This window comes from Topomyia yanbarensis, chromosome 1 (genome assembly GCF_030247195.1).
Source record: "Topomyia yanbarensis strain Yona2022 chromosome 1, ASM3024719v1, whole genome shotgun sequence".
NCBI classification, from domain to species: Eukaryota; Metazoa; Arthropoda; class Insecta; order Diptera; family Culicidae; genus Topomyia; species Topomyia yanbarensis.
Genome location: NC_080670.1, coordinates 35,444,497 through 35,472,227, shown reverse-complemented (window position 1 = coordinate 35,472,227; position 27,731 = coordinate 35,444,497). Strand labels below are relative to the sequence as shown.

At 35.4% G+C, this 27,731-nt stretch overlaps 1 protein-coding gene across 3 annotated transcripts in view; it reads left to right on the top strand.

The window, feature by feature from the left end:
• The window catches only part of LOC131677365 (GATA-binding factor C-like), a 375,702-nt gene that overhangs the window by 195,526 nt on the left and 152,445 nt on the right, over window positions 1-27,731 (top strand). The window contains exon 3 of one of the 3 annotated variants that reach the window (XM_058957125.1): window positions 26,653-27,252. In XM_058957125.1, the coding sequence (XP_058813108.1) occupies window positions 26,653-27,252 (600 nt within the window). Of the gene's footprint in view, window positions 1-26,652; window positions 27,487-27,731 lie in introns of all 3 variants that reach the window. The other 2 variants (XM_058957124.1, XM_058957122.1) reach the window with 2 other exon arrangements.

The window sequence follows — 27,731 nt, the reverse complement described above, 5'->3', positions numbered from 1 at the left end:
AATTTAGCTAAAGACCGATTGTCTTCGGCGAAGTTATAAGAAATACTATTGTGAACACGAAAATTATTATGTTTTGCTACTCACCTTTTAGAAAACAATTAACTTTTCAAAAATGCAATTACAATTTAAAGCAGATAAAAAGAAATAATTAAATAATCGAATATTATTTCATTCGACTATCCGTGTGTTAATTTTCTTTCTTTGCGGTGGGCAATAGTCAGGTTTACCCTCTGCCGCTTTCTGATCACTCCGTCTGCCTTCCCCCTCGCTTGTGTCCATGCTGTCGTTGCTACAGCTTTGATTTTCGCTGTTACATGTTTGGTGCGTTTCGTGTTTTCGAGTGACATCGGTATAGCAGTCTTCTTTTGTTTTGTTTATTTCTTCCCTAAGTATGTTAACTATTGGCTTGCGGATACCGTGTACTACTGTTTGTCCGGCAATTCTGTTTTGGTCGGCTGTCTGTGGTGCAACAGAAGATGTCGAAAGCTGTTTGATGGCGCATGGCTTACCGTAGTGTGCCGACTGGTTACAGAATTGGGAGTCCCCGAACACCGTTGAGAATGCCTGGGAAAAAAATTGCTCCAAGTGTCGTTGGAGATGGAATCCGCTTCTCCATACTTGGACATGAATCCGTGCTAGTGCGAGGTGCCAAATCATGTAAGAGAATTTCCGTTAGATCAAGATCGATATACACGGGGATCTTCGTTTTGACGTTTTCATATTCGAAGTCGTATTGCATGCTTGTTTTTCGCTACGACGCTTTCTGTGACGGCGGAGGAGTTGAAATTGATTGGGTTTATTTGTCTCGTATGATGTAGCTGTATGTGTGAAACTTCTGTAAGAACAAGTTCCTTTTTCACCGGCGCCGCGGGTAGTATTTCTTGTTTGTATGCTGTTCGCAAGCAGTGCGCTTGTTGACTGGTGATCTGTATTAGATGAGAAAGCAGACTTTATTCGTAGCGTTTTTTTGCGGCAGCTTTCTCAAAACCAGTTTTTCTAATATGGAAATTTTTGTTAATTCGTTTGGTCTTCTATAAGGCTTTTTAGAGTAATAAAAGACACAAAGCGAAACGTACTTTATACAATTGTGGGTTCAAACTCAGTTGAAAAAGGCCCAGGTGTGATGAGAAATCTAATTTTTTCATGAATCAAACTAAACTAAATGCTACAACTAGTAAAAAAGTAAATCAACCTTAAAAGCGGATTTTAAATTCAACAGTAATCGTTTTATTTTTCCACCCGAACCGTGCACAATTGATAGTATGTTGGAAAATTTCCAGCCACGCTTCCGCTCGATTGTCAACCAAGCAAAAGAGCAGGCTCAAATTTTAATCCCCAGCAAATAAACAAATAATTTCCGTCTGAACGAATCCTTTCGGCTCCCCGTTATCTTACAGCCCGTGCCGACACACTCATGTATTTATTTTTAATCTATTATTGTTCTGGTTTATTCAATCGTAAATCTGATGCTCGCACTCATCTGTCACCAGCACAAAAACCCGTACAATACATGTACTCATGTGTATGAATAAATCAGAAATGATGAGTTTGGTCGGTGCTATGACAACAACAAAAAAATCCCTACATTGTTTCCCTCTTTACACACTCGTTCCACTCTACGTTCCCTCGTAAAATCTAAATCATCCTCCACCGTCAACCCAATCTCTCATTCCCGTCACGAACGCCTGAGAGGCATTTCGTTCGGTGACACTCTCGCAACTATTCTATTTGGTTCCGAGAAATCATTTCAGTTTTTTTTGAAGTCACAGATCCGTGGGGTAATCCGATACCTGACCCCCTCCCTCCGTACAGCCTGATGAGCAATTTCAACAAACTCTCCACCGGGTGATCCCAAAATTTGAATTAATTGAATCCAACGCCATTGGAATCCCTAGCTCTCTCTCTCTCCCTCGCTTCCTAACTCGATACACATGGGAACCACGGACTTAATCGCGTGAGTTAATATTTATTGATATCTGCGATGTTACGTGCTATCACCGAACATGATCGAATTTCCGTTCCGGGCTCCACCGTCCCGGCTCCGAAGTTTGGTTCTGCCAGGCCAAACTCAATCATCTAAAACCGGGTAGCTTCCAAATTAATTGTTGACACTTTCTACCTCCTTGCTGGCACTGGCTTTGGTTCTGCCTGTTTGAATTCAAATCTCGCCCCTCGTGGCTGTCCACGAGAGAGAAGAACATTTTCGTCTTGTGTGCTTTTCGACAACACTCCCCCCCCGCTTCCTTCCACAAGGCCGACCCTCTTCCCGTCCGGTACGAAGGTGCGATCAGATCTGATCTGAATCTGATACAATATCTAGATGAACGAGACACAGGCTGCAGCCAGAGCCGGTCGGGTCCGGGCGCGAACGTGCTGGGTTTTTTAGACCCGCTGGACAGCAGCAGCAACAACAATAACAACAAGCGCCGCCCGTTTCGGCTCTACATATCTCGGCGGACTGGGAGACGAATACTGCTTAGATGGTGGAACATATGTTTTGGCGGCATTTGGCACACATAACTACCAGTCAGCAGTCAGTGGTGGGAAAGCGACTTCGAAACTCGTAATTTTTATCCTATCTTTGACGTGTCCTGATGGGAACCTTTTCTTCGCCACCGAATCGGGTCGGGTTCGAGCCCAAAGCAAGTCAAACAAATCGTAAATTTTCCGCCCGATTTGTACTCATAAAATGTCCGAAAACCCATCGAATAAACAACCGGGGCGAGGGTTCGAATGGATAATTCTGGCGTCCGAAGAGGTATAGCAGCGCACAGACCCCGAACCGACAATTCGCGAAAGTTAAAAAGGACAACGACGACGACGACGGGAGTGAAGAGATAATAATAAAATGAGCAATAATTCGCTATCATCATCTTGTTGTTCGGTTGTGATCAACGCTAAAATCAACGCTGCTGTCCGGGCTGCTCGTTATGCCTATTGAAGACATAGTTAGTTAGATCAGTGTGCTTCGGAGCCACGTAATCAGCAACTGGCCTCGTGGAGTAATAATAATAAATTACAATAATCACGACGCGGGTAGATTACGTGGCGCAGCTATAGCTGCTGGGATCAGCTCGAGAGCTTTCAACGAAGCTTTCGATTCTGTTTGGAAAATTTACCCGCGGTACTCGGTAGAGCTCAGGCTTCCTGTTTACTAGTTTTTTCTTGATTCAGTTGAACTCTGATATTCTGATATTCATTGTAAAGGCATGGTTTCTTCTGCTGTATTAAGGAGCCCTTTACGGTCCATGCACGGAAAAAAATTATTCCTAAAATCGTGAATAAAGTGAGTTCTGGAACGACCACATTTTTACGTAATGAAAACAGGACCATGCACAAAAGTCATGGCTTTTATAATTCTGTTTAATTTTCCTTCAGTAATACCCACGTAACGCTTTTATTTGTTTTTGTTTTGTGAACTAGTCATGTTTTCCGCCATGTCATTACCAAATCGATTTTCTGTACGTGAACTAGTACACAACTTTAAGAACATTATTCATAAAACCTAAGATTAATTTATGATGTTTATCATAGATTTAGCAACATTAGTTCACAACATCAAAACAGTGTGGACTTTTACGAAACTCAGAATTTTATTCATGAATCCAAACAAACCTTGTGGACTTATTCGTGATTCTTAATATATTATTCACGATACAATAGTCGTGCTCGTGAAATAGTTCACAAAATCATCAAATACTATATATATATTCGTGAACGGGTTCAAGGTTTCTAGTACATTAGTTACGACTGACCAATCGTGCGCGTAAAATATTTTACAAGATCATGAATATTATTCATGGGTTCGTGAACTAGTTCATGATTCCTAGTACTGAACCTAAGATCAATTTTGCTTGCTTGTGATATTAAGAAGATATCCCTAACCATTTTCCGTTTCATGCAACATTGTCATGAAATTTTCACAGGAACTATTTTACAAAATCTAGAGCATTATTCGTAGAATCATTTTTGTTCTATGCACTATTCCATGAAATGTCATATATGTCCAGCTGCTAGCGACCAGCAAGAGGTACGAGCAGTAGACATAAGAATACTATTAGAACATCGTTATAAATTTGATAAGGTTCAGTGTGATTTCTTGACAGAAAAAGAAAACTACTTTGAGCACCAATAATACATTATAGAGCCACAAAAACATGTTCGTGATATAGTTCATGAAATAAGATCCCGATTATTAGTCACATATTAATGTTTCTGTTTATATTGTCGCGATACTCCGAGTACAATAACCAAAAAATTACAGATCGCGATAAGGCGCGATAAGCGCTAGAATAAAATATCATGACAACATGCAAATCAATTACGAATATCGTGACTAATATTCTGAATTCAAGAACATAAATCATACTATTGGAGACAAAAATATCAAAAATCGCGACTAAGATCCTGAAATCATGAAAATCGTGGACTCTACTCATGACTTAAATATCAAGATAACGTGAATATAAATTACGAAAATCGTGATTAAGATCATGAATATAAAACACGTGATTAAAGTATCGAAAGATCCTGAATTCATGAACATAAATCACTTTGACTAAAATATCACGATAACGTGAATAAAACTTATATAAATTCTGACAAAGATCCAGAAATCATGAATATAAATCACATTACTTACACAAAAATCTTGACTCGTATTCTGAAATCATGAGCATGAATCGCTCTACTCATGTTCAAACTATCAAGAAATAGAAATTACGAAATTCGTGACTAAGATCCTACAATCATGAACATAAATCACGCTACAGTGACAGAAAAATCCGATCGCAAACTCATGAATAAAATGTCATGGTAACTTGATGAGAAATCACAAAACTCGCGAATAGACTTCTGCAATCATGAACATCGTTTAACTGTCGGCTGTGTATTTCCAATGTGTGAACAAGGATCACAACAAAAACTAAACATGTCCAGGTAAAAACCACAGCAACCCCACCAAACATTCGTATGTTACGCTATGTAAAAAATTTGACGCGAACTAGTTCTTTGGAAACACAAATAGTTTCATGATTATATTATTCATAATTTATTCATAATATCAATATATTATTCATAATTTCAGGAACTTGGTCACGGTTTTCGTGAATCCTTCATTTCACAAAATCGTGATCTTGATTTTATGAATTTATGAACGGATTTTTTTTCCGTATGGTCGTTCTGGGATCTGTAAGTGTTGAAAAGTTTTGATAATAATCAACAAAAATTTATATTAAGTAATAAGTTTTACTGGATCTTTGGCTTTATCGGTCTGTTTAATTAAAATCCAACAAAATTTCGAAATTTGCATAAATAATGATGTATTTTTCTGCAAAACTTACTCGGTAATAGTCAGGATCTCGAAGAAAGACTTAAAATCTTAAATTTAAAATCTTATTAAAACTTATTAAAATTTAAATTTAAAGTTTGAAACATGAAATTTGAAACTTACAATTTGAAATTCAAAATTTGAAATTTGAGTTTCAAATTTCAAAAATTTGAAATGTAAAATATGAAATATTACATTTTAAATTCGAAATGTGAAATTTGGAATTTAAAATTTGCAATTCGAAATTTGAATATGAAATTTAAAATTTTAAATTTGAAATTCGAAATGTGAAATTGGAAAATTGAATTTCAATTACTTGAAATTCAAAATTCGAAATTCAAAATTCGAAATTTAAAATTCGAAATTCGGCATTCGAAACTCGAAATTGGAAATTCGAAATGTGAAATTTGAAAATGGAAATTCGAAATGTGAAACTTAAAGCTTGAAGTTTGAAATTCGAAATGTGAAATTTGAAGATTGAAATTTGAATTGAATTTTAAATTTAAAATTTGAAATTCGAAATGTGAAAATTGAAATTTAAAATTCGATATTCGAAATTTGAAATTGAGATTTGACATTTGAAATTCGATATTTGTAATTCAAAATTTGAAATTCGAAATTTAAATTTGATATTAAAAATTAGAAATTCGAAATTTTAAATTTGAAATTTGAGATTTGAGATTTGAAATTTGAAATTCGAAATTTGAAATTTGATATTTGAAATTTGATATTTGATATTTGAAATTTGAAATTTGAAATTTGAAATTTGAAATTTGAAATTTGAAATTTGAAATTTGAAATTTGAAATTTGAAATTTGAAATTTGAAATTTGAAATTTGAAATTTGAAATTTGAAATTTGAAATTTGAAATTTGAAATTTGAAATTTGAAATTTGAAATTTGAAATTTGAAATTTGAAATTTGAAATTTGAAATTTGAAATTTGAAATTTGAAATTTGAAATTTGAAATTTGAAATTTGAAATTTGAAATTTGAAATTTGAAATTTGAAATTTGAAATTTGAAATTTGAAATTTGAAATTTGAAATTTGAAATTTGAAATTTGAAATTTGAAATTTGAAATTTGAAATTTGAAATTTGAAATTTGAAATTTGAAATTTGAAATTTGAAATTTGAAATTTGAAATTTGAAATTTGAAATTTGAAATTTGAAATTTGAAATTTGAAATTTGAAATTTGAAATTTGAAATTTGAAATTTGAAATTTGAAATTTGAAATTTGAAATTTGAAATTTGAAATTTGAAATTTGAAATTTGAAATTTGAAATTTGAAATTTGAAATTTGAAATTTGAAATTTGAAATTTGAAATTTGAAATTTGAAATTTGAAATTTGAAATTTGAAATTTGAAATTTGAAATTTGAAATTTGAAATTTGAAATTTGAAATTTGAAATTTGAAATTTGAAATTTGAAATTTGAAATTTGAAATTTGAAATTTGAAATTTGAAATTTGAAATTTGAAATTTGAAATTTGAAATTTGAAATTTGAAATTTGAAATTTGAAATTTGAAATTTGAAATTTGAAATTTGAAATTTGAAATTTGAAATTTGAAATTTGAAATTTGAAATTTGAAATTTGAAATTTGAAATTTGAAATTTGAAATTTGAAATTTGAAATTTGAAATTTGAAATTTGAAATTTGAAATTTGAAATTTGAAATTTGAAATTTGAAATTTGAAATTTGAAATTTGAAATTTGAAATTTGAAATTTGAAATTTGAAATTTGAAATTTGAAATTTGAAATTTGAAATTTGAAATTTGAAATTTGAAATTTGAAATTTGAAATTTGAAATTTGAAATTTGAAATTTGAAATTTGAAATTTGAAATTTGAAATTTGAAATTTGAAATTTGAAATTTGAAATTTGAAATTTGAAATTTGAAATTTGAAATTTGAAATTTGAAATTTGAAATTTGAAATTTGAAATTTGAAATTTGAAATTTGAAATTTGAAATTTGAAATTTGAAATTTGAAATTTGAAATTTGAAATTTGAAATTTGAAATTTGAAATTTGAAATTTGAAATTTGAAATTTGAAATTTGAAATTTGAAATTTGAAATTTGAAATTTGAAATTTGAAATTTGAAATTTGAAATTTGAAATTTGAAATTTGAAATTTGAAATTTGAAATTTGAAATTTGAAATTTGAAATTTGAAATTTGAAATTTGAAATTTGAAATTTGAAATTTGAAATTTGAAATTTGAAATTTGAAATTTGAAATTTGAAATTTGAAATTTGAAATTTGAAATTTGAAATTTGAAATTTGAAATTTGAAATTTGAAATTTGAAATTTGAAATTTGAAATTTGAAATTTGAAATTTGAAATTTGAAATTTGAAATTTGAAATTTGAAATTTGAAATTTGAAATTTGAAATTTGAAATTTGAAATTTGAAATTTGAAATTTGAAATTTGAAATTTGAAATTTGAAATTTGAAATTTGAAATTTGAAATTTGAAATTTGAAATTTGAAATTTGAAATTTGAAATTTGAAATTTGAAATTTGAAATTTGAAATTTGAAATTTGAAATTTGAAATTTGAAATTTGAAATTTGAAATTTGAAATTTGAAATTTGAAATTTGAAATTTGAAATTTGAAATTTGAAATTTGAAATTTGAAATTTGAAATTTGAAATTTGAAATTTGAAATTTGAAATTTGAAATTTGAAATTTGAAATTTGAAATTTGAAATTTGAAATTTGAAATTTGAAATTTGAAATTTGAAATTTGAAATTTGAAATTTGAAATTTGAAATTTGAAATTTGAAATTTGAAATTTGAAATTTGAAATTTGAAATTTGAAATTTGAAATTTGAAATTTGAAATTTGAAATTTGAAATTTGAAATTTGAAGTTAGAAATTTGAAATTTGAAGTTAGAAATTTGAAATTTGAAGTTAGAAATTTGAAATTTGAAATTTGAAATTTGAAATTTGAAATTTGAAATTTGAAATTTGAAATTTGAAATTTGAAATTTGAAATTTGAAATTTGAAATTTGAAATTTGAAATTTGAAATTTGAAATTTGAAATTTGAAATTTGAAATTTGAAATTTGAAATTTGAAATTTGAAATTTGAAATTTGAAATTTGAAATTTGAAATTTGAAATTTGAAATTTGAAATTTGAAATTTGAAATTTGAAATTTGAAATTTGAAATTTGAAATTTGAAATTTGAAATTTGAAATTTGAAATTTGAAATTTGAAATTTGAAATTTGAAATTTGAAATTTGAAATTTGAAATTTGAAATTTGAAATTTGAAATTTGAAATTTGAAATTTGAAATTTGAAATTTGAAATTTGAAATTTGAAATTTGAAATTTGAAATTTGAAATTTGAAATTTGAAATTTGAAATTTGAAATTTGAAATTTGAAATTTGAAATTTGAAATTTGAAATTTGAAATTTGAAATTTGAAATTTGAAATTTGAAATTTGAAATTTGAAATTTGAAATTTGAAATTTGAAATTTGAAATTTGAAATTTGAAATTTGAAATTTGAAATTTGAAATTTGAAATTTGAAATTTGAAATTTGAAATTTGAAATTTGAAATTTGAAATTTGAAATTTGAAATTTGAAATTTGAAATTTGAAATTTGAAATTTGAAATTTGAAATTTGAAATTTGAAATTTGAAATTTGAAATTTGAAATTTGAAATTTGAAATTTGAAATTTAAAATTTAAAATTTGAAATTTGAAATTTGAAATTTGAAATTTGAAGTTTGAAATTTGAAATTTGAAATTCGAAATTTAAATTTGAAATTAAAAATTAGAAATTAGTAATTTGAAATTTGAAATTTGAATTGAATTTTAAATTTAAAGTTGAAATTTGAAATTTGAAATTTGAAATTTGAAATTTGAAATTTGAAATTTGAAATTTGAAATTTGAAATTTGAAATTTGAAATTTGAAATTTGAAATTTGAAATTTGAAATTTGAAATTTGAAATTTGAAATTTGAAATTTGAAATTTGAAATTTGAAATTTGAAATTTGAAATTTGAAATTTGAAATTTGAAATTTGAAATTTGAAATTTGAAATTTGAAATTTGAAATTTGAAATTTGAAATTTGAAATTTGAAATTTGAAATTTGAAATTTGAAATTTGAAATTTGAAATTTGAAATTTGAAATTTGAAATTTGAAATTTGAAATTTGAAATTTGAAATTTGAAATTTGAAATTTGAAATTTGAAATTTGAAATTTGAAATTTGAAATTTGAAATTTAAAATTTAAAATTTGAAATTTGAAATTTGAAATTTGAAATTTGAAATTTGAAGTTTGAAATTTGAAATTTGAAATTCGAAATTTAAATTTGAAATTAAAAATTAGAAATTAGTAATTTGAAATTTGAAATTTGAATTGAATTTTAAATTTAAATTTGAAATTTGAAATTTGAAATTTGAAATTTGAAATTTGAAATTTGAAATTTGAAATTTGAAATTTGAAATTTGAAATTTGAAATTTGAAATTTGAAATTTGAAATTTGAAATTTGAAATTTGAAATTTGAAATTTGAAATTTGAAATTTGAAATTTGAAATTTGAAATTTGAAATTTGAAATTTGAAATTTGAAATTTGAAATTTGAAATTTGAAATTTGAAATTTGAAATTTGAAATTTGAAATTTGAAATTTGAAATTTGAAATTTGAAATTTGAAATTTGAAATTTGAAATTTGAAATTTGAAATTTGAAATTTGAAATTTGAAATTTGAAATTTGAAATTTGAAATTTGAAATTTGAAATTTGAAATTTGAAATTTGAAATTTGAAATTTGAAATTTGAAATTTGAAATTTGAAATTTGAAATTTGAAATTTGAAATTTGAAATTTGAAATTTGAAATTTGAAATTTGAAATTTGAAATTTGAAATTTGAAATTTGAAATTTGAAATTTGAAATTTGAAATTTGAAATTTGAAATTTGAAATTTGAAATTTGAAATTTGAAATTTGAAATTTGAAATTTGAAATTTGAAATTTGAAATTTGAAATTTGAAATTTGAAATTTGAAATTTGAAATTTGAAATTTGAAATTTGAAATTTGAAATTTGAAATTTGAAATTTGAAATTTGAAATTTGAAATTTGAAATTTGAAATTTGAAATTTGAAATTTGAAATTTGAAATTTGAAATTTGAAATTTGAAATTTGAAATTTGAAATTTGAAATTTGAAATTTGAAATTTGAAATTTGAAATTTGAAATTTGAAATTTGAAATTTGAAATTTGAAATTTGAAATTTGAAATTTGAAATTTAAAATTTAAAATTTGAAATTTGCAGTTTGAAATTTGAAATTTGAAATTCGAAATTTAAATTTGAAATTAGAAATTTGAATTGAATTTTAAATTTAAAGTTTGAAATTCGAAATGTGAAAATTGAAATTTAAAATTCGATATTCGAAATTTGAAATTTAAATTTAAAATTTCGAATTTCAAATTTCTAATTTTTAATTTCAAATTTAAATTTCGAATTTCAAATTTCAAATTTTGAATTACAAATTTCGAATTACAAATATCGAATTTCAAATGTCAAATCTCAAATTTCGAATATCGAATTTTAAATTTCAATTTTCACATTTCGAATTTCAAATTTTAAATTTAAAATTCAATTCAAATTTCAATCTTCAAATTTCACATTTCGAATTTCAAACTGCAAGCTTTAAGTTTCACATTTCGAATTTCCATTTTCAAATTTCAAATTTCAAATTTCAAATTACAAATTTCAAATTTCATATGTGAAATTTGAAAATTGAAATTTGAAATTTGAAAATTGAAATTTGAATTTCAAATTTCAAAAATTTGAAATTTGAAATTCGAAACTCGACATTCGAAATGTGAAATTTGAAATTCAATTTTTGATTTTCAATTTGCAATTCTTAATTTTTAGATTTTGATTTTTGATTTTCAATTTTCATTCTTTAATTTTTTAATAATGAAATTAACCAACACGCACGTTCGAGAGACAATCTCTTTATAAACCAACAATATGGAATATAATATTCTTCCGCAGTCGAATCACACACTGAATAAATGGAGTTAGTTTATTTTCCCCCTACTTGCTAACCGTCAAAAATAGTCCATCGTAGCAAATCACAGGCCAACCAGCCAATGTTGAAAGCTCCGACCGATTTACGTCAGTCAGTGGTAAAAGTAAAACATTTTCCGAATTTCAAGCAGCTTCAAATACCGGCCCAAACCGGGAATGTACCGCTCCTCCGGGCACTTTTGCACGTCGTAAATTATCTTCACAATGCCGGAACAGCACAGTTTTAGCCCCAAAGATCCGTGAAGAGCCCTCGAGATAATAAATTGTTCGAACGTGCCCGAGTAACTCATTTTCTCAGCTCGAGAACAATAGACAACATCGCATAACCTATCAGACATATCTATGCATGGTGGTAAGGCACAAAGAAAAAAAAACTGCTAGCGAGGAGAGCACAAAAAATGGGCTACACTTTCCAAGCCACACTTCTAAGATGCGGTAGTGCCGATAAGAAGCAGACACAATCGGTTACCCACGGGTTACCGGTAGCACTGGATCTAGCCTTCTAGGTTCGTCGCTTGTACAGGAGAAGGAACTGCCACCTTCGCGCCTCACCTTTATTACCACTTAGAATCGGACTAGATCGTGTCGGCTGAAGGTCGGTTACAATTTCTTCGTTACATGTAAGAGCGGGAGGGAGAGAGGGTGCAGCAACCGACCGACGCACAGTTCCCGCATCCATGCCAGGTGATTTACAGGCCGATTCGGGGGAAACGAACGATCGATCATCTTAACGCACATAAATCAATGAATCACGTCCGTTGCACAGCGGAGTAATGGGAGGGAAAGGGCAGCGTTTGGTATGGGTCCGGGAGTGTAGGTAATCGGTTCTCCTGGTTTTCAAAACCTGTCGACTTAGGGCCCTGACGAGGAGTCAAATCAAACCTGGCCTGGCTGAGGAATTCCAGCGGGAACCTTGGTGAACGTAAATACACGTGCGGATGCAGTACACGAACCTTCTTCCTGTGGTGGTTGTTCACAGAATGACCGAAAAGTAGATCGAACGGTCGCAGAAAGGCAAAAAAACAACACACCGATCGAGCGCGAGGGGCAGCGAGTTTGTTGTCGATCATAATATTATTATAATAATTATTTATTATTTATTATTATCGGTACACATCGAAATTCTGAGCCACGGCATAACGTGCTGCTGCCGCCGCAAGTACCTGCTGAGGAAGTAACTGTCTTGTCTGATTTTTGACGAGATATTGCTACGCGGCCGCTGCTGCACGGACCGAGTTGAAGTGATTTATTTGCACGTCCCGGGGAAGGCTGTCGCGGCGTAAGTGGTACTGCCTGTGGTGTTGGTGGCGGCGGCGGTCAATTGATGCAACCGGCGGATGAGATGGTTTGAGTAGCAGCCGCCCTGGCTGAGTAAAGGGCAACGAATTCGAATTGGCCCCTCCGGAATCAACCAGCAGTACGTGCAGATTACCGTTACACGGTTGGACGGACGATCGCGCGCGGTGCTGTCCAAGTGCATGTCACATTCAAAGTGCAAAGGTGGATCTGATGCATTATTCGAAGTAGCTCGCGTGTAAGTGTACCAAGTGTCTAAAGCCTCAGTGCTGGAAGGTTTGATACCACACATCAAGTTTCAATCGGACTTTGGGACAAAGAAGCTTCGTCTATAGTCCGAAAAAGTCTGAAGGGACAGACAAAGTAGCGCCTCCGACGTAAAAAAAAAAAACATGGACCCTACTGCTGGCGAAGGGCGTGAAACACGACCGCATCTCGCCGGGAAGAATCCATTGTATTCCTGTTTTCATTTCACCTCACGCTTTGTCACCACGGAACCGGGCAAGATGAATTTCAGAATGACCTGCCTGTCACCCGTGTGAATACTGTTTGCAATTCCAAAGGACGAATCAAAAAGGCAGCCGATATACATTTTTCAACGATCAAGCAATTCTTTTGTTTGGAGAAAAATATCTCGGTTCACTGATTGATAGGTGCCAACCAGGCTGCTGCTGCGGGTGCAGTTCGAGATTTCGGCCATAGTAGCTTGGTCGTTCCAGGGGTACCTACTTCTGGGTGGCGCTGGAATTTTCAGCTCATCCCATGTTTGGACAACTGTATATGCGCATTAGTGTTGGATCGTTTGAGACGGTTCATACTTTAAATTTACTCGCAAATGTGAGCTTTTATCGAAGAGCGCATACTTTAGTGCAAATTTTCGATTCAAAACTGAATAGACTATTAGTATATCAACTGGAGTAATGACCCACGTTTTAGTTAACAAACTGTGTTGGATTCACGAGTCAATTGCTGCTTGTGTCCGGTTTATGCGCAGCTGGGATCTATCCCGTAGTTAAGTTCGTAGGACGGATAGCGACGTCCGGTAGATTTCGTCTGCCTGATTGATAGAACGGATCTTCACATTATCGCCTGAGTTTAGAATAAGTTTTGGAGTCTTTCCTTGTAAACTTATTGATTTCTTCAATAAATCATTTTTTGCTGAATTCATTATTTGAAAATAAACAGATTCTTTAGCTATGAATTCGAGACCTCGAAACATATTCTCTGCCATTGCGCAGAATCTTCAAAACAAGTGATACTGCGGGAGGCATCTTATGGTACCTAGCGATGTAAAGCCACAAACGAGAACCTGAGTAACTAGTGATCGAAGTGGCACAGCTTTTTTCCTCACAAAAAAGACGAATTTGTTTTCCCAGTTTCTGCGTAGTAACTGTAGTCTTTATTTATTGAACGATTTCTAAATTTTATATGAATTGAACCCAGCAGCTAAAAATGTTATGTGACGTTATTTAATGAAACAAATATTTCCGTGTGTTTGATCCGCTCATAAAAACATATTTTGATGCGCGCGAATTTTAAACGCATTCTTCAACCGAAATGTTCTAGTGAATGCGGCAAAACGGCGGTGTGATGCAACTTAGCTGAATGGCCGAGATCAAACAATTGCCAAACGAGGTGCTCCCGACCCATCGCCCGAAACCCAGTTTGCTCAGCTTGCTCAGGGGTTCTGAATCAGTTTGGGCCGGACTGCTAAGTAGAAGCGAAGTCGAACAGCACATGAATTGAAGTAATGCGGCATGATCACATTAGGAGCCAGTTTTTCTTTTCTTTGCGTAATCTCAGTTGAACTGACTCTTCAAGGGTAATGAACTTTTGTACAGGTAACTAGACCTTTTTGACTCAAGAGCAATTTTTTTCAAAGAGCGTACCACAGCTAAAAAATATGTTCATCAGGACACCATTGAAATTACAATTGGACAATGGAGTGGAAAGCCAATCGCCATCTTGAGGGTTCGTGGAATCAAGGTATGGGAGCAGTGATATTTTCGGCCGGCGTCACGCAAACTCGTTCCGTCCTTGTTGTCGAACAGCTTTTTCAACGCTTCCTTCTTCTTCGTCATTATCTTCGCCGGATAGCCGCCACCGGCCTTCCGCTCCACGCTCGGGGATGCCAGGATCCGGTAAACCGTACTCACGGGTACGTTTTCGTCTCGAATGTGGTCTACCGTAAACTTTTTTCCCGATGACCATGCGTTTCGTAAAACCGTAAAACACGCCCGCAGAGTGCTTGCTGTTTCGACGCCATCTTCGATTGAACTGACAGCACCCGAGCGAAAAAAAAACATACCACCCATTTCTAGGGAGTCCGGAGAGCAATTCTCTTGAAGAAAAAATTTACGCTCTTTACTTTAATTATAGAAAGGTATTGAAATCTTTCTCATTTTTTATGGAACATCCGTTAATACGGGTCTTTCATACACTCCCAATCTTGGTTTTAATGTTATCATATTCGGCGACGTGTAGTTCTTCGCAACGAAGTCTTCTGTCTAGGCTAAACTTTTAAACGTTATCTATACACAATTTGTCACGTGGTGTAACTGAATGTATGCCACTTTCTTAAGATTTAGATCCGTTTTCACTGTTAATAACAAATCAGCATGTACCGTAGGTCAAAGAGGATTTTGTCTTAAGTCAATGGAAATTATATTTTCCAGCTTTACGGGCACTTTTTTCTGTGGCTGGTTCATTTCAATAAACCAGCGACAGAAAGGGAGGCGACGATATAATACAGTTTATGAAGATCAATTTTGTTTGCTACTATCAATAGATTATTTTCTGTTTGTTGCGGAACAGCTTTAAATTTTATTATCCAACCGCAAAAGATATTCATCTCTGCGGACCTCCAGAAACCATTTCACGCCCCCTGGAGGTTCACGAACTTATCGAGAAGCACTGCTTCAGAATATTCATTTAAAAAACGATTTTATTCTGATAACATTTGTAGTTTTTGCTTCACACTAAAGTAACCTTTAGATAAGTTCAAAATTATTTTAGCGCTAACGATTTGTTCCAATACACCAATTACCAAATTATTTTCGTTTCAAAGTTATAAGAACATTAACATAACAAAAGTCTTCAAGTATTATCTTTGATTAGGGAACCTAGCATTAAATACCGTTTCTGCCATACGAAATATCATTCTTACTTTTTAGTAAATACTACTAAAAAATAGCAATGACCAAGCTTTATTTGCACTTTGCAATAGTTATATATACAAAAGAAGTCAATTTTTTGGTAAAAAATCTTATAACTTATAACGAAAGAAGAGCTACACGGAAAAAAAAATCTTCGCAAAATTGTGAATAAAGTGCAATGAATTCTAGAACAATCACGTTTTTACGTTACGAAAACAGAACCATGAACAAAAATCATGGCTTTTATAATTATGTTCAATTTCCCTTCAGCAACGGCCGCATAAATATTTGTTTTTGTTTTGTGTACTTCAGTCACGGTTTCCGTCAAGTTATTTCTAATTCGATTCTTAGTACGCGAACTGGTTCGCTACTTTATGAACATTATTCATAAAACCAAAGGTTGAATCATGATTTTTATCGTAGATTTAGGAACATTAGTTCACAAAATCAAAATGTTCTGGCTATTTTTTGTGAACTATTTCACGAAATTCAAGAATTCTATTCATGAATCCATTCAACCCTAGTGAACTAATTCATGATCCCTAATGTATTAGTAACGATCCAATATCCGTGCTCGTGAAATGGTTCACAAAATTATCAAATATTATTCACGTATTCGTGAACTGGTTCATGATTCTCAATACATTAGTTACGATCCAATATACGTGCTGGTGAAATAGTTCAACATAGTAATGGAATTTTTACTCTTTCACAAAATTTGGAGTATTATTCGTGGAATCATTTTTGTTTCATGCACTTTTTTATGAAATACCCAGCTGCTAGCGACCAGCAATAGGTACGAGCAATAGATATAAAAAAAACTATTAGGGCTTCGAACATCGTTATTCATTTGATAAGGTTCATTGTGATGTCCGGACAGAAAACGAAAACTGCACTGAGAACCCCAAATAGTGTGTGTGTGTGATATAGTTCACAGAACAAAATATCGCGAATGAGACTTATTTTAAGGTTCAAAGAACTTTCGGTGAGCGTCTACACGAATTGAACGTTTGATAGTATGCGTTCAACTTTGGCACCGGTTTATCCATATCAAGCATTTATTAAACTCTAAAAGAAGAAAATCAGTCGATTTATTAGATTATCAGGACTCAAATCATGCAAAATAGTTGGTGGAAAAACAATTGACCGGGTGGAATGATGCTTTTGAAAAAGTTGCGGTGATTTTTCGTCACACCACCACACTGTCCCGGGGCACGCAACACAACTCTGTCGTGAAGAAACCACAGCTATTTTTTCAAAAGCACCATCCCGCCCGGTCAATTGTTTTTACACCAACTATTTTGCATGGATTGAATCCTGATAATCTAATAAATCGACTGATTTTCTTCTTTTAGAGTTTAATGAATGCTTTATAGGATAAATCGGCGGCAAAGCTGTACACAATTTACCCTACGCATACTATTAAGCGCTCAATTCTAACACATGCTCAAAGAAAGTAACTTGAGCCCTAATGATCCAGTTCATATTGTCACGTTATTCAGAGTAAAAAACCCTTAGTAATTAAAAAAATAGTAGATCATGATAAGGCAAAGAGAATTTAAGAATACCATGACAAGACTGCTGATATCATGGACATTAGTTACAGCTAACCTGTGTTCGCACATCCAAATTTGTCCAAAGAGATTTTTTAACTCGAAAAAATAAGCGATTGACTCTACGGTTAAAACCTCTATAACCGAAAAGAAAATACTGAAAGTTTGAAAGCTTTTTGATTTGAAATAAAGTAAATACATTTGTTGATAATTTGATCCCTTATACATTTTTTTATTCAGGATTATTGTAAGAGTGCTATCCATAAAACTTCTTAATTTAACATTTTTCGATGGAGAAGATTCCCCAAAGTATTTCATATGTTTGACCGAGCTTTAATCTAAAAAAAGAATGATCTCTAGCGTTTTGTTTTTTTTCGAAAAAGATAATAAAATACTTGGATAGGCGAATATTCACGAAAACTATATGACGTAAGCAAAACACTCACCAATAGAAGAAACGAGATGGTCCTTGTTGATATGATCGAACATGTCGACAAACTGTGGTCAATTTCAATTAATTACTCTTCATAAAGCAGTGGCGCAGTAGCGGGGGGGGGGGGGTTTGGGGACGAAACCCCCCCCCCCCCCCCCCAGAAATGTTTTGGAGAATTTTAAAAGAAATCAATATGTTAAACAAAAATATGCCTAATATTTTAAATGAAATTCTCAAAGGTTCATTTGCAAAAGTTATCTTGTGAAAATATTTTCTTGTAGTGAAAATTTGCTGCAGACTCGACACCTACCTGACGGCACGTTGTGGAGGCTAGCTCAACCGCCGAGGACTATAACAAGTAGATCGCGGCGAAGCGAGGAGCTGGGAGCTTATTGGTTCACGAAACGGATATCGTTACCGAGAGAAATTTCGCCACATTCTGTAGTCCTTGACTGACAGCGAACATAGACTGGAGAGTTTGAGAGAAGTATCCCCATAGAGACCACCGGGCGATTCGCTACCGCATCGGCCAATGGAACCCTTCTGCAGCACGAAGAAGGACGGGCCGCAAGCTAAAGTGGAAGACGAAAGCCTTTCACGAAAACCTCTTTGTTGAGTTACTTCGGCGAACAACGGAATCAAGTATGTTGATGCGGCTGATCTAACAAGAAGGATTGTGACGGCTTGTGACGTTACAATGTCATGAAAACTAGGGCCATGCAGTAGACGGCATGCAGCTTACGGGTTAAATGAGTAGCTCAGTACGCTACACGCAGCTTGTCTTAGATCCAGAAGGCGGGCTTAGAGCGTAAGATCGCAGAGTGAGAGAGGAGGTAGGGTCCGTCGACACCAGCTGAAATATACCCGGGTAAGATAAAGATAATCGTTGAGGGTCTCTTCCCGAAACACGATTCAACTACCTGGTCACCGACACCGTACTGCGAAGAAGAAGGAGGTAACACTGCCGAGTGGTAAGTGACTAACGACGAGCTCAAAGAAGCGTCGATGTGACTAAAATAAAAGAAAACCCCCGGTCCGGATGGAATACCAACCGTGGCACTGAAAGCAGCGATCCTGGCATATCCGGACATGTTCAGGATGCTACTGCTGAAGTCTTTAGATGATGGTAATCCCCGAAATGAGGAAGGTGCAGAAACTGATGTTGCTGCCAAAGTCACCGAGCTATCCAGCCTCGAATAGACCAATGCCGCAGCGTGGCATAAAAGAATGAGCCAGGTCCTGAAGAGCTACTTCCAGAGTAGAGCACTGCTGTACCAGACGAACAAACGGGCAATAGGCAATGCGAGTCACAGCGGGCGTTCCTCAGGGCTCCATTCTCTGTCCAACACTTTGGAATGGGATGTACGATGGGGTCTTAACACTGCGGCTTCCCAGGAAAGTGAAAATCGTTGGTTTCGTGGACGATGTGTCACTAACGGTGAGACACTTGGAGAAATGGAGGTGTCGGTGACGGAGACAACGAAACCGCGAAAAGCTGAACAGGACGCTTCGACTGCTGATCGTACGAGTTGCGATTGCGTACCGGAGGCAGTATGCCTTGTCGCCGAGATGATCCCCATCTGCATCACCCTGACGGAGGATATCAAGTGCTACAAACAATGAAACGCCAGAAACGTGAGGAAAATTATGAGAATCGATTCGATGGTGACGTGGCAGCAGGAATGGGACAATACGGAGAAAGGAAAGTGGACCTACCGGCTCATCGAAACCTGTCGGCGTGGGTCAATAGAAAGCACGGAGAGATGACCTTCCACCTGAAACAGCTCCTACCGAGCCACGGTTGCTTAAGGAGTATCTTCATCGGTGTGGGTACGCAACGTCAACACTGTGCTTGGAGTGTGAGATCGTCGAGGAGACACCGGAGCGTCTTTGAATGTCCGAGGTTTGAAGTCTTTGAATGTCCGAGGAGAGTCTTTGAATGTCCGAGGAGAGTCTTTGAATGTCCGAGGTTTGAAGTGACGTGCAGGGAGCTACTTAAAACGGGAGGACCGAACATCAACCCGGATAATGTAGCCTACAGAATGACAAGCGACGTAAAGGCGTGGAACGCAGTAAACAAAGATATGATGTAGATCAGTGATTCTCAACCTGGGGTCCGCGGACCCCTAGGGGGCCGCGAAGTCATTGCTGGGAGTCCGCGAAGAAAAATATATTTTCCGAGTGCATATTGAAAATTCACGTCATGTTTCCTAACAAATTGAAAATAAAATATAGATAGCAATCACCGCCAGGGAACTCTCCGCAGGAATAAGCTAGAATCACCGCCGAGGACTAATCGAGTAGACTGCAACAGAGCAGCGAGTATGAGTCGTCGAAACGCCAGCGAACCGGACGTCACGCTCCATGCGGATTCGTCAGACCGACCACGGCACCCCACCGGTTGCTCCGACAGAAAAATAGCGAAAACCAAAGAAGAATAGATATTGGGAGAACTTTTTTCGCCAGGGAACTCTCCGTTAGCGTAAGCTAGATTCACCGCTGGGGATTAGACTGAGTAGACAGCGACGAGACACCACTAGTCGCGGGTCATCGGCGCACCAGTGCACCGGACACCCTGCTTCACCAGAATCACCGAACTGACCTCGGCACCTAGCTGATTAGCTCGATCTCGGGAGAACTTCTCTTGCCGGAGAATTCTCTGTCGGAGTAGGTCAGGTCCATCGTCAGGGAATAGACCGAGTTGTTCGCGAGTCGAGGTGCTGAATGGATCATCAAGGAAGTAGTGCCAAACGGCCCAAGAAGAGAACTAAAGGGCTTAAAGGAGTTGCGGTGCTAAATGGCACCGGTCACGGAGCCAAAGGGCTCAAGAAGTTGTAGTACTGAACCAAATCGGTATCGGGAGGTATCGGGAGAACTTCTTTCGTCTGGGACCTCACCGTCAGCGTACAGTCCGATTCACTGCCGGGAACGAGACCGCGTAGATTGCAACGATACACCACCAGCCGCGCCGGGGCTCCAGCAAAACGGATGCCCTACTCTACCGGAATCGCCGAACTGACCGCAGCACCTGGCTGGTTGGCTCACTTTCGAACTTCTCTCGCCGGGGAACTTTTCGTCGGAGTAAGCTAGATCTATCGTCGGGGACTAGACCGAGTAGTTCGCGTATCAGTCGGAAGCTCAACGAGGAATGGTACTGAATTGCACAAGGGAACTGAAGGGCTCAGTAAATTAGACAGTCGGAAGTTTGCCGCCCAGATTGTCCTCATAGGGGAAGAGCATTAATTCTATACCAACAGCTAGCTTTCCTACCTTGACTACCCAAACCCGTTCCCTGAGTTGTTGGTTTTGAACATTTTTTTCCTGCTCAGAATGTTTTTGAACATTTTTTCATATATATACAAAAAAAATTCATATCCCCCCCGAAAAATTTTCTTACTACGCCACTGTCATAAAGGCTTTCGACGGCTTATTAAGTACACTTTATATAACACAAACACTATATTAAAACCAAGTTGAAAGTAATAAAGATAGCCAAATCAAATGAGATTGATTATATCTAAGAGCAATAAGTAACATTGAGAATCTGCCTTTGCTTACTTTCTCTTTCGATTATTACGACGTCTCTATAACACTTTGCACTAATAATTAGTGAATTATTCCCCAGGACGTTCCGAAAATCGATGGTTTTACTAGATTATTATGCAAAGAGTTGAGTACTAAATGTCGAAACGACAGAGTGATGAACAGAAGAGAAAAACCCCAAAGAGCTATCTCATTATTATTTACGCCCTATTCTCAATTTTCTTCAGATTTGTTTTCGTGATTGGAATTGGCCGTTTTTCATTTGATTACGCCGACCCAATTTTCACACACTTTTCTAAATAGAAACATTTGCAAGCTGTATTTCAGCTATTTTCACACTATTTCGATTTAGGACTCTGGTTCAAAATCATCTATCGATGATAGCATTTCACAAATGATAAATGGTGATATTTGCACCTGGGCATAGTATACAAAGCTAATTTCTCGAAATGAAGATAACTTTCACACACTACATCTAACGTACACCCCAGATGATCGGCGGAAGCCATTTGATATAACACACATCCACACTTGAATGGGTAGTATAGTATTGCTATAGTAGTGAAAAGCATCACTCGAGAAAATAAAATGGCTACCTCTTCTAAATAGGAAACCGCATTTTTCTTCCAAATTATAAACATCACTTTTTTGGAGCGCAATTTTCACCTATCGCTTTCAAATTTACACTTTCACGCTACAAACCACAACGACCATTGATTGTTGGCCTATTCTCTCTTGCATTCTATTTGCAGTGGAAATTACGATCAAGCATAATCAACGCATTGCAGTGCACGCTGCGAAAAAAAACCGGACACGCTAGAATTGGCCTACCTTCGAAACTAGCAGCGGTAGCACGTTCGAAATTAAATTAATCACGCTTTTAAAAATTTCGGTAAAGTTGCACAAATTTCTAATAAAACTTCAAATGGAAACCCCGAACCGACGACGCGACACGACAAGCAAATCATTCGATCTAGATTGCTCTACGATCCGATTTCAACTAGCTCACACTACACGCGCTTGTCGCGGGGAAGGGTAGAAAAAAAAGAACCGTTAGACATAGGTAGATACAGAGCAGCACACTAACACGCAGTCGGCAAAGTTGAGCAGCCACTCATCCAAATGCATCGGCGGTTCACGCGGTGCGACGTTGCTGAGCATACCCGAGTAGAATGTGAAACTAAACAAGAAGGTTTCGTGCGGGAATATTGATCTACAAAAGTTTAGATTCCTTTTTTAATTGCGTACGTTACATATTGGCGTACCGTAATGTGACGCGTGTGAATCTAAATGAATTTTCGATCATTTGTGTAATGATTTTGATTTTGTAAATGATAGAAGACTTTGAAAAATCTCGCTCTTGTGATAATAACATTGAGAATTTACAACGAATTTGTAATTAAAAATATGCAAATCTTAAAAGCAATATCTTTGATTACATTCTATTATTAGAGCGTCACTATACACACTCCACTGATTTTACAGTACCGATCAAAAAACGAAGGATTCGACTAACATAGTATGCAAAGAGTGAAAAGATTAAACCGACATAAGTAAAAAAAGTAATCCAAACTTAGTTTCTAGCTCAAAGTGATCTGTTTTCGGGAGGAATACGCACAAAAAAGGAACACAAATTTCGTGAAATTACTATTTCGGTAGTAGATTTAGTTTTTAGATAAAATTGCATTGCATTGCAATGCAATTTGCAGAATCAATTATAAAAATAATGTTTTGACCATAATATTGACATTTGAAATTTTTATTTTTAAAATATTGCTACGGGCGACGATAGTTCGTGAGTTGTTTCCGATCCGAAAAGTTATTATTTTGTATATTTTTTAAACAATTAAGACAAATAAAAAGATGTTCTGGAGTTCCCTTTTCGCCGAGAAAAAACTGCTAAAACTACTACTTTTATTACCTAGTAACATGTCGCCGAGAAAAAATGGCCCATCATTTGTAACTATGATATTCCACGACGAACATCGTCGTGCACGAATTTCGAACAGCGGACTGAAGGCTTGCGCTGCCGCGACCAACTTGTCTGTTTGCAGATTTATGAACACAGGCGCGATAAGCAAGCATTACGTTTAACGGTATGGATTAAATAGTTGCCCCTTTCATTGTTTAAAAATTATAAATTTCATCATTACCGAATTGCCATCAATTTATTTAAAATGTGATTTTAAAAAGCACAATTTGCATTTGACAGTAAATATTTGTGGATAATGAAAAAGGTACTCTCTCTTATAGTTCAATCTCTTAATAACACCAAGCACACCTTTTTTAGGACTTTTTGGTAGTATCCAATGGGGAAAACAGATCGTAATGGTAGGTTAAGCGAAAGTAATTACGTGAAAAAATTCCCCCCTGAGGCAAGATTCGAACTTGCAACCTTTGGGACTCCAGCCCAATAATTATTTTCACGTAATTGCTTTCGCTTAACTCACCATTACGATCTGTTTTCTCCATTAAATTCCATCAAAAAGTCTTCAATATTGGCACTTACATCTAAAACCAAAAAAATGAATTATTTGACCAAGCACACTGCTGGAGATTCTGGTTCAGCTCTTCGTTCAGTGCGAATAACGCTGATAAAAATTCAGTTATTCACGTAAACATTTTGGATTTTCTTTCCACGACAAATACCGACAAACACATGTCAGACAGTTCTGGGCAAACAGTCAAACAGATTTAACCCCTGTGAAGGCAAGCTAAAATCCCCACGCTAAAATTTTATCCCCTCTTACAATAAAAGCAAGAAAAATCCAAACCATATTGATCAATTTAATTCAGAAATACAAACTTTTCGACTGCTGGAATGATTTCTCTATTCGTAGTTATTGGACAATGTAGAAAAGAATGTACAAAAAAACAACATATAAGCGAAAAATGAAGGACTAGTAGGTTGTTTCAGAATATTTAAAAAAATTCAAAATCAAAACTCACGCTTGTAGTTACTTGCTAAGTTATATACTAATAAAGTCAAATTCTCATGGAAATACGAATCGCCGTCGAATATTCACCCTAGGGATTAGCTAGAGTAAACATTGGGTGAAACCAAAAGTAAAAATATGTAAATAAATAATTACCACTTTTCGAATGTGTCGAGCAATATTGAGCCTGTGCTAAAAATTGAGAAAGTTGTCTTTGTAAAACGTTAGTTTACTCCATTTTCTTACAAGTAAAAATTCAATATAATGGCAACTTACAATTTTGACAGTTTTCGCTTACACAGAAAAAAATATTTTGTAATTCCTTTAATAAGTTTATTTTCATGCACATATTTGGAGCATGAATATAAATGTAAAATTAAGTTCCACCACAAATACACATGACTTGTCGTGCTTTCTTCAACGAATTTTATTATAATTTGACACGTGGATTGAAAATCACAGTTACTTTAAACGGAAAACCAATGCACTTCAGTGTATTTTTACTCGAATACTGCTGTAAAATGAATAACATGTAATATTACACGAATGAAAGTGTAAAATTGTATGCTGTTTCATGCTCCAATTGATTTTAACGTAATTTTCAATCAAATTTTCGATTCAATCTTTGTATGTTTACATTCGTATTGATTTACATGTCGTTTAAATTTCATTATTTTTTGGTGTGTAGGAGCAAAAGAATTGCCGAGAAAAATTTTGCTATTCAAAACGCATTACTCAAACTTCTGTAACTTTAACAAATCTGAATACTATGAGATGATAGCTTCGTGTGCTATCATATTGACATTATCTTACCCATACTATGAATCCACAGCTTGCTTCAACGCTATGCAATAAAGCGGTATGGGACAAAACTGTTATTCTGCCATACAAACCACAAAAATGGTAACTATATTCTTGAATGAGATTTTTCATGAAAAATTCTTCAAAAACATATTTCAGTGAAGAAAAATTGTGAGGTTCTGTTTGAACCAAAAATTTGTTACAGTGATATAACTTCATGAGTATGCGTGCACAGTTCTGGATACATTGGAAAGCGTTTTCGTGAGAAAAAATCGGTAAATGTTTTTTTAACTTAATCGAAGATACTTCCACAGAGAACAGACGTCCATCTTCAGCATTCAACTTGTGTAAAATCTCTAACGGTTTCGAAGGTAGTTGGGATATCCAAACCAGATGCGCTACTGTCGTCATGTTTTTTGTGGCTGAGTTTGTATACAGAATTGACAGCGGTTATTCCTCTACCCAGTCACACTAGGCCGGAACCGGTTCGGACTTCCAGCATGAATTCCAGCTCAAATGCATCAACCGATAGAGTCGGGATCGGTTGTTTTCTTTGAGCAAGATTCTATACTGAATCCATTCAGGATTTCGAACCGGTTCCGGAATGGATTTGACGGATAGTTAGGATAGGTTGCTGTGGCGGCGCTAGTGTTTATTGTATATTAATTCAAATGTTTACACACGTTTTTTAAATATTTTTTTTCAATCATGGATGTCTGTTCTCTTGTGATAATTCCGTCAAATATTAAAAAATATTTGTAAAAACTGAAATAAATTCACCAGTATGCACAGTTGATGTCGGAATACATAGCGGGCCTGTTAGGCCCCCTTGCCTTTTTGTGCATGTAAAAAGTTCATACGAATCTATGAAGCACACCATATTTGATATTTCCGTGATATATAACTTTTTCAATGAATTTTAGCGTCAGTTAATGGAATTTCCACGCTCAAGCTCTTACTGCATGCCCAACGCTTTGTAACTAAGAAATCTATAGCCGTCGGACCTGGAAGACCCGCGTGATTTTTTAGGGTTAAGTATGCAGAACCGAATCAACTTTTTCAATGCTGTTTGAAATTTCCAATGATGAATTTTTCTCAACGAAGATATGAAATTTTTCCGATCAAAACGTACATTCACGAACAAAAATTTCTCGAATGTTTTTACCGGAATGTATGTTATGGTTTTAATTTTGTTTCGTTGTGGCAGTAGAGTGCCATCTAGTCATAGAACTGGCACGTTGGGGTCTAATCGAGGTAAGTGAACAACGTTGTTTGAGTTAAGGAAACGGCATTCAATTGTAGAATAGGAAGAGATAGGTTGAGTCAGTTTTAGTTTCACTACCCGAATGCCGTTGAGAAAGACAGCAACAGAGTTTCTCCAAGTACCCTTCGTAGCAGAATCCAATTTTACGACACCGAAGCATTTCGATATTATTTTTCGAGTTTTGTTACCTGAGCGATTTTATCCAGCTTACCAATTGCAGAGTTTTCCATTTAGAAGAAATAAATACATGTTTCCCAGCCATTTTCTAATAAACACGTATATTTCTGTTTTCCATTGCAGCCTCCCGCATGGCCGCGTCGCATGTGTCGCCCCAGGTATGCCGGCCCCACTTCCACGGGCCACTGTCCTGGCTGAGTGATCCGGCGAAACCGATCGCATCGGGCAGTGCCTGGAGCAGCCCGTTCGCCTGTCCCCAAGATCCGCAGGATAAGCTAAGTCAGCAGGCTGCAGCGGCCGCGGCAATGGTCGGTCAGGTTGGCAGCCAGCAAGGCGGCGGTGGTAGTGGTGGTGTCAGTAGTAGCCAACATCTGTTCTCCTTTCCGCCAACACCGCCGAAGGATTCGACGCCGGACTCAGTACAAACCGCACCTGCCGAGTATCAAGCCACGATCAATGCCTTCATGCACCAGGCGCAGGTCACGTCCAGCTGTATTGCCCAGCAGGCGGCCGCGGCAGCCGCCCACGAAAGCTGTGCGTTGGATGTTAAGCCATGCCTAACGGGGAGTTCCCTCGGGCTAGGAATGGGAAACGTTGGTGGGAGCAGTAGTGGTGGGGGGCTTGGTTGCGGAGGAGGAGGAGGAGGTGGTGGTGGTGGTGGTGGAAGTGGTTCCGGAGGTGGTAGTGGTAGCAGTGGACATAACCAGCCAAAGCAACGGGAAGGTACGACCCTGAACGCAACCAGTGCTAGTGGTAGTAGTAACCAGACTCATAGTGGTTCCAATAGTGCATTGTTCGATACGGCCGGACATGGATCGTACGCCGGCGGATACGACACGGTCGGCTACGGCTACCATCACCAGCAAAGTGGTTCGTTTCAACCAAACTCACGATCTACGGTTATGAATAGTTCCCATCATATGAAGCCGCAGCGGACGAAGGCTCGAACTAGTGCCGGTAAGATATGGACACGGTGTGGTATTTTATCCTTTAAGTTAACGTTTTCAATATTTTTTTTGGGTTTTCGCTATGATTTGGGCTTTCTGTTCACCGACAGCGCGCTTTTTTTTTATTCTGGTAACACATGTCGTGGAGGCACCTCCGTCAACGTCTCGCACTTTGTACAAAATTGTTGAATTAAGTACACCAACCACGCCGGCTGAAGAATGGGTAGTTAGTAGTGTCCTACACAAACTTGTAAA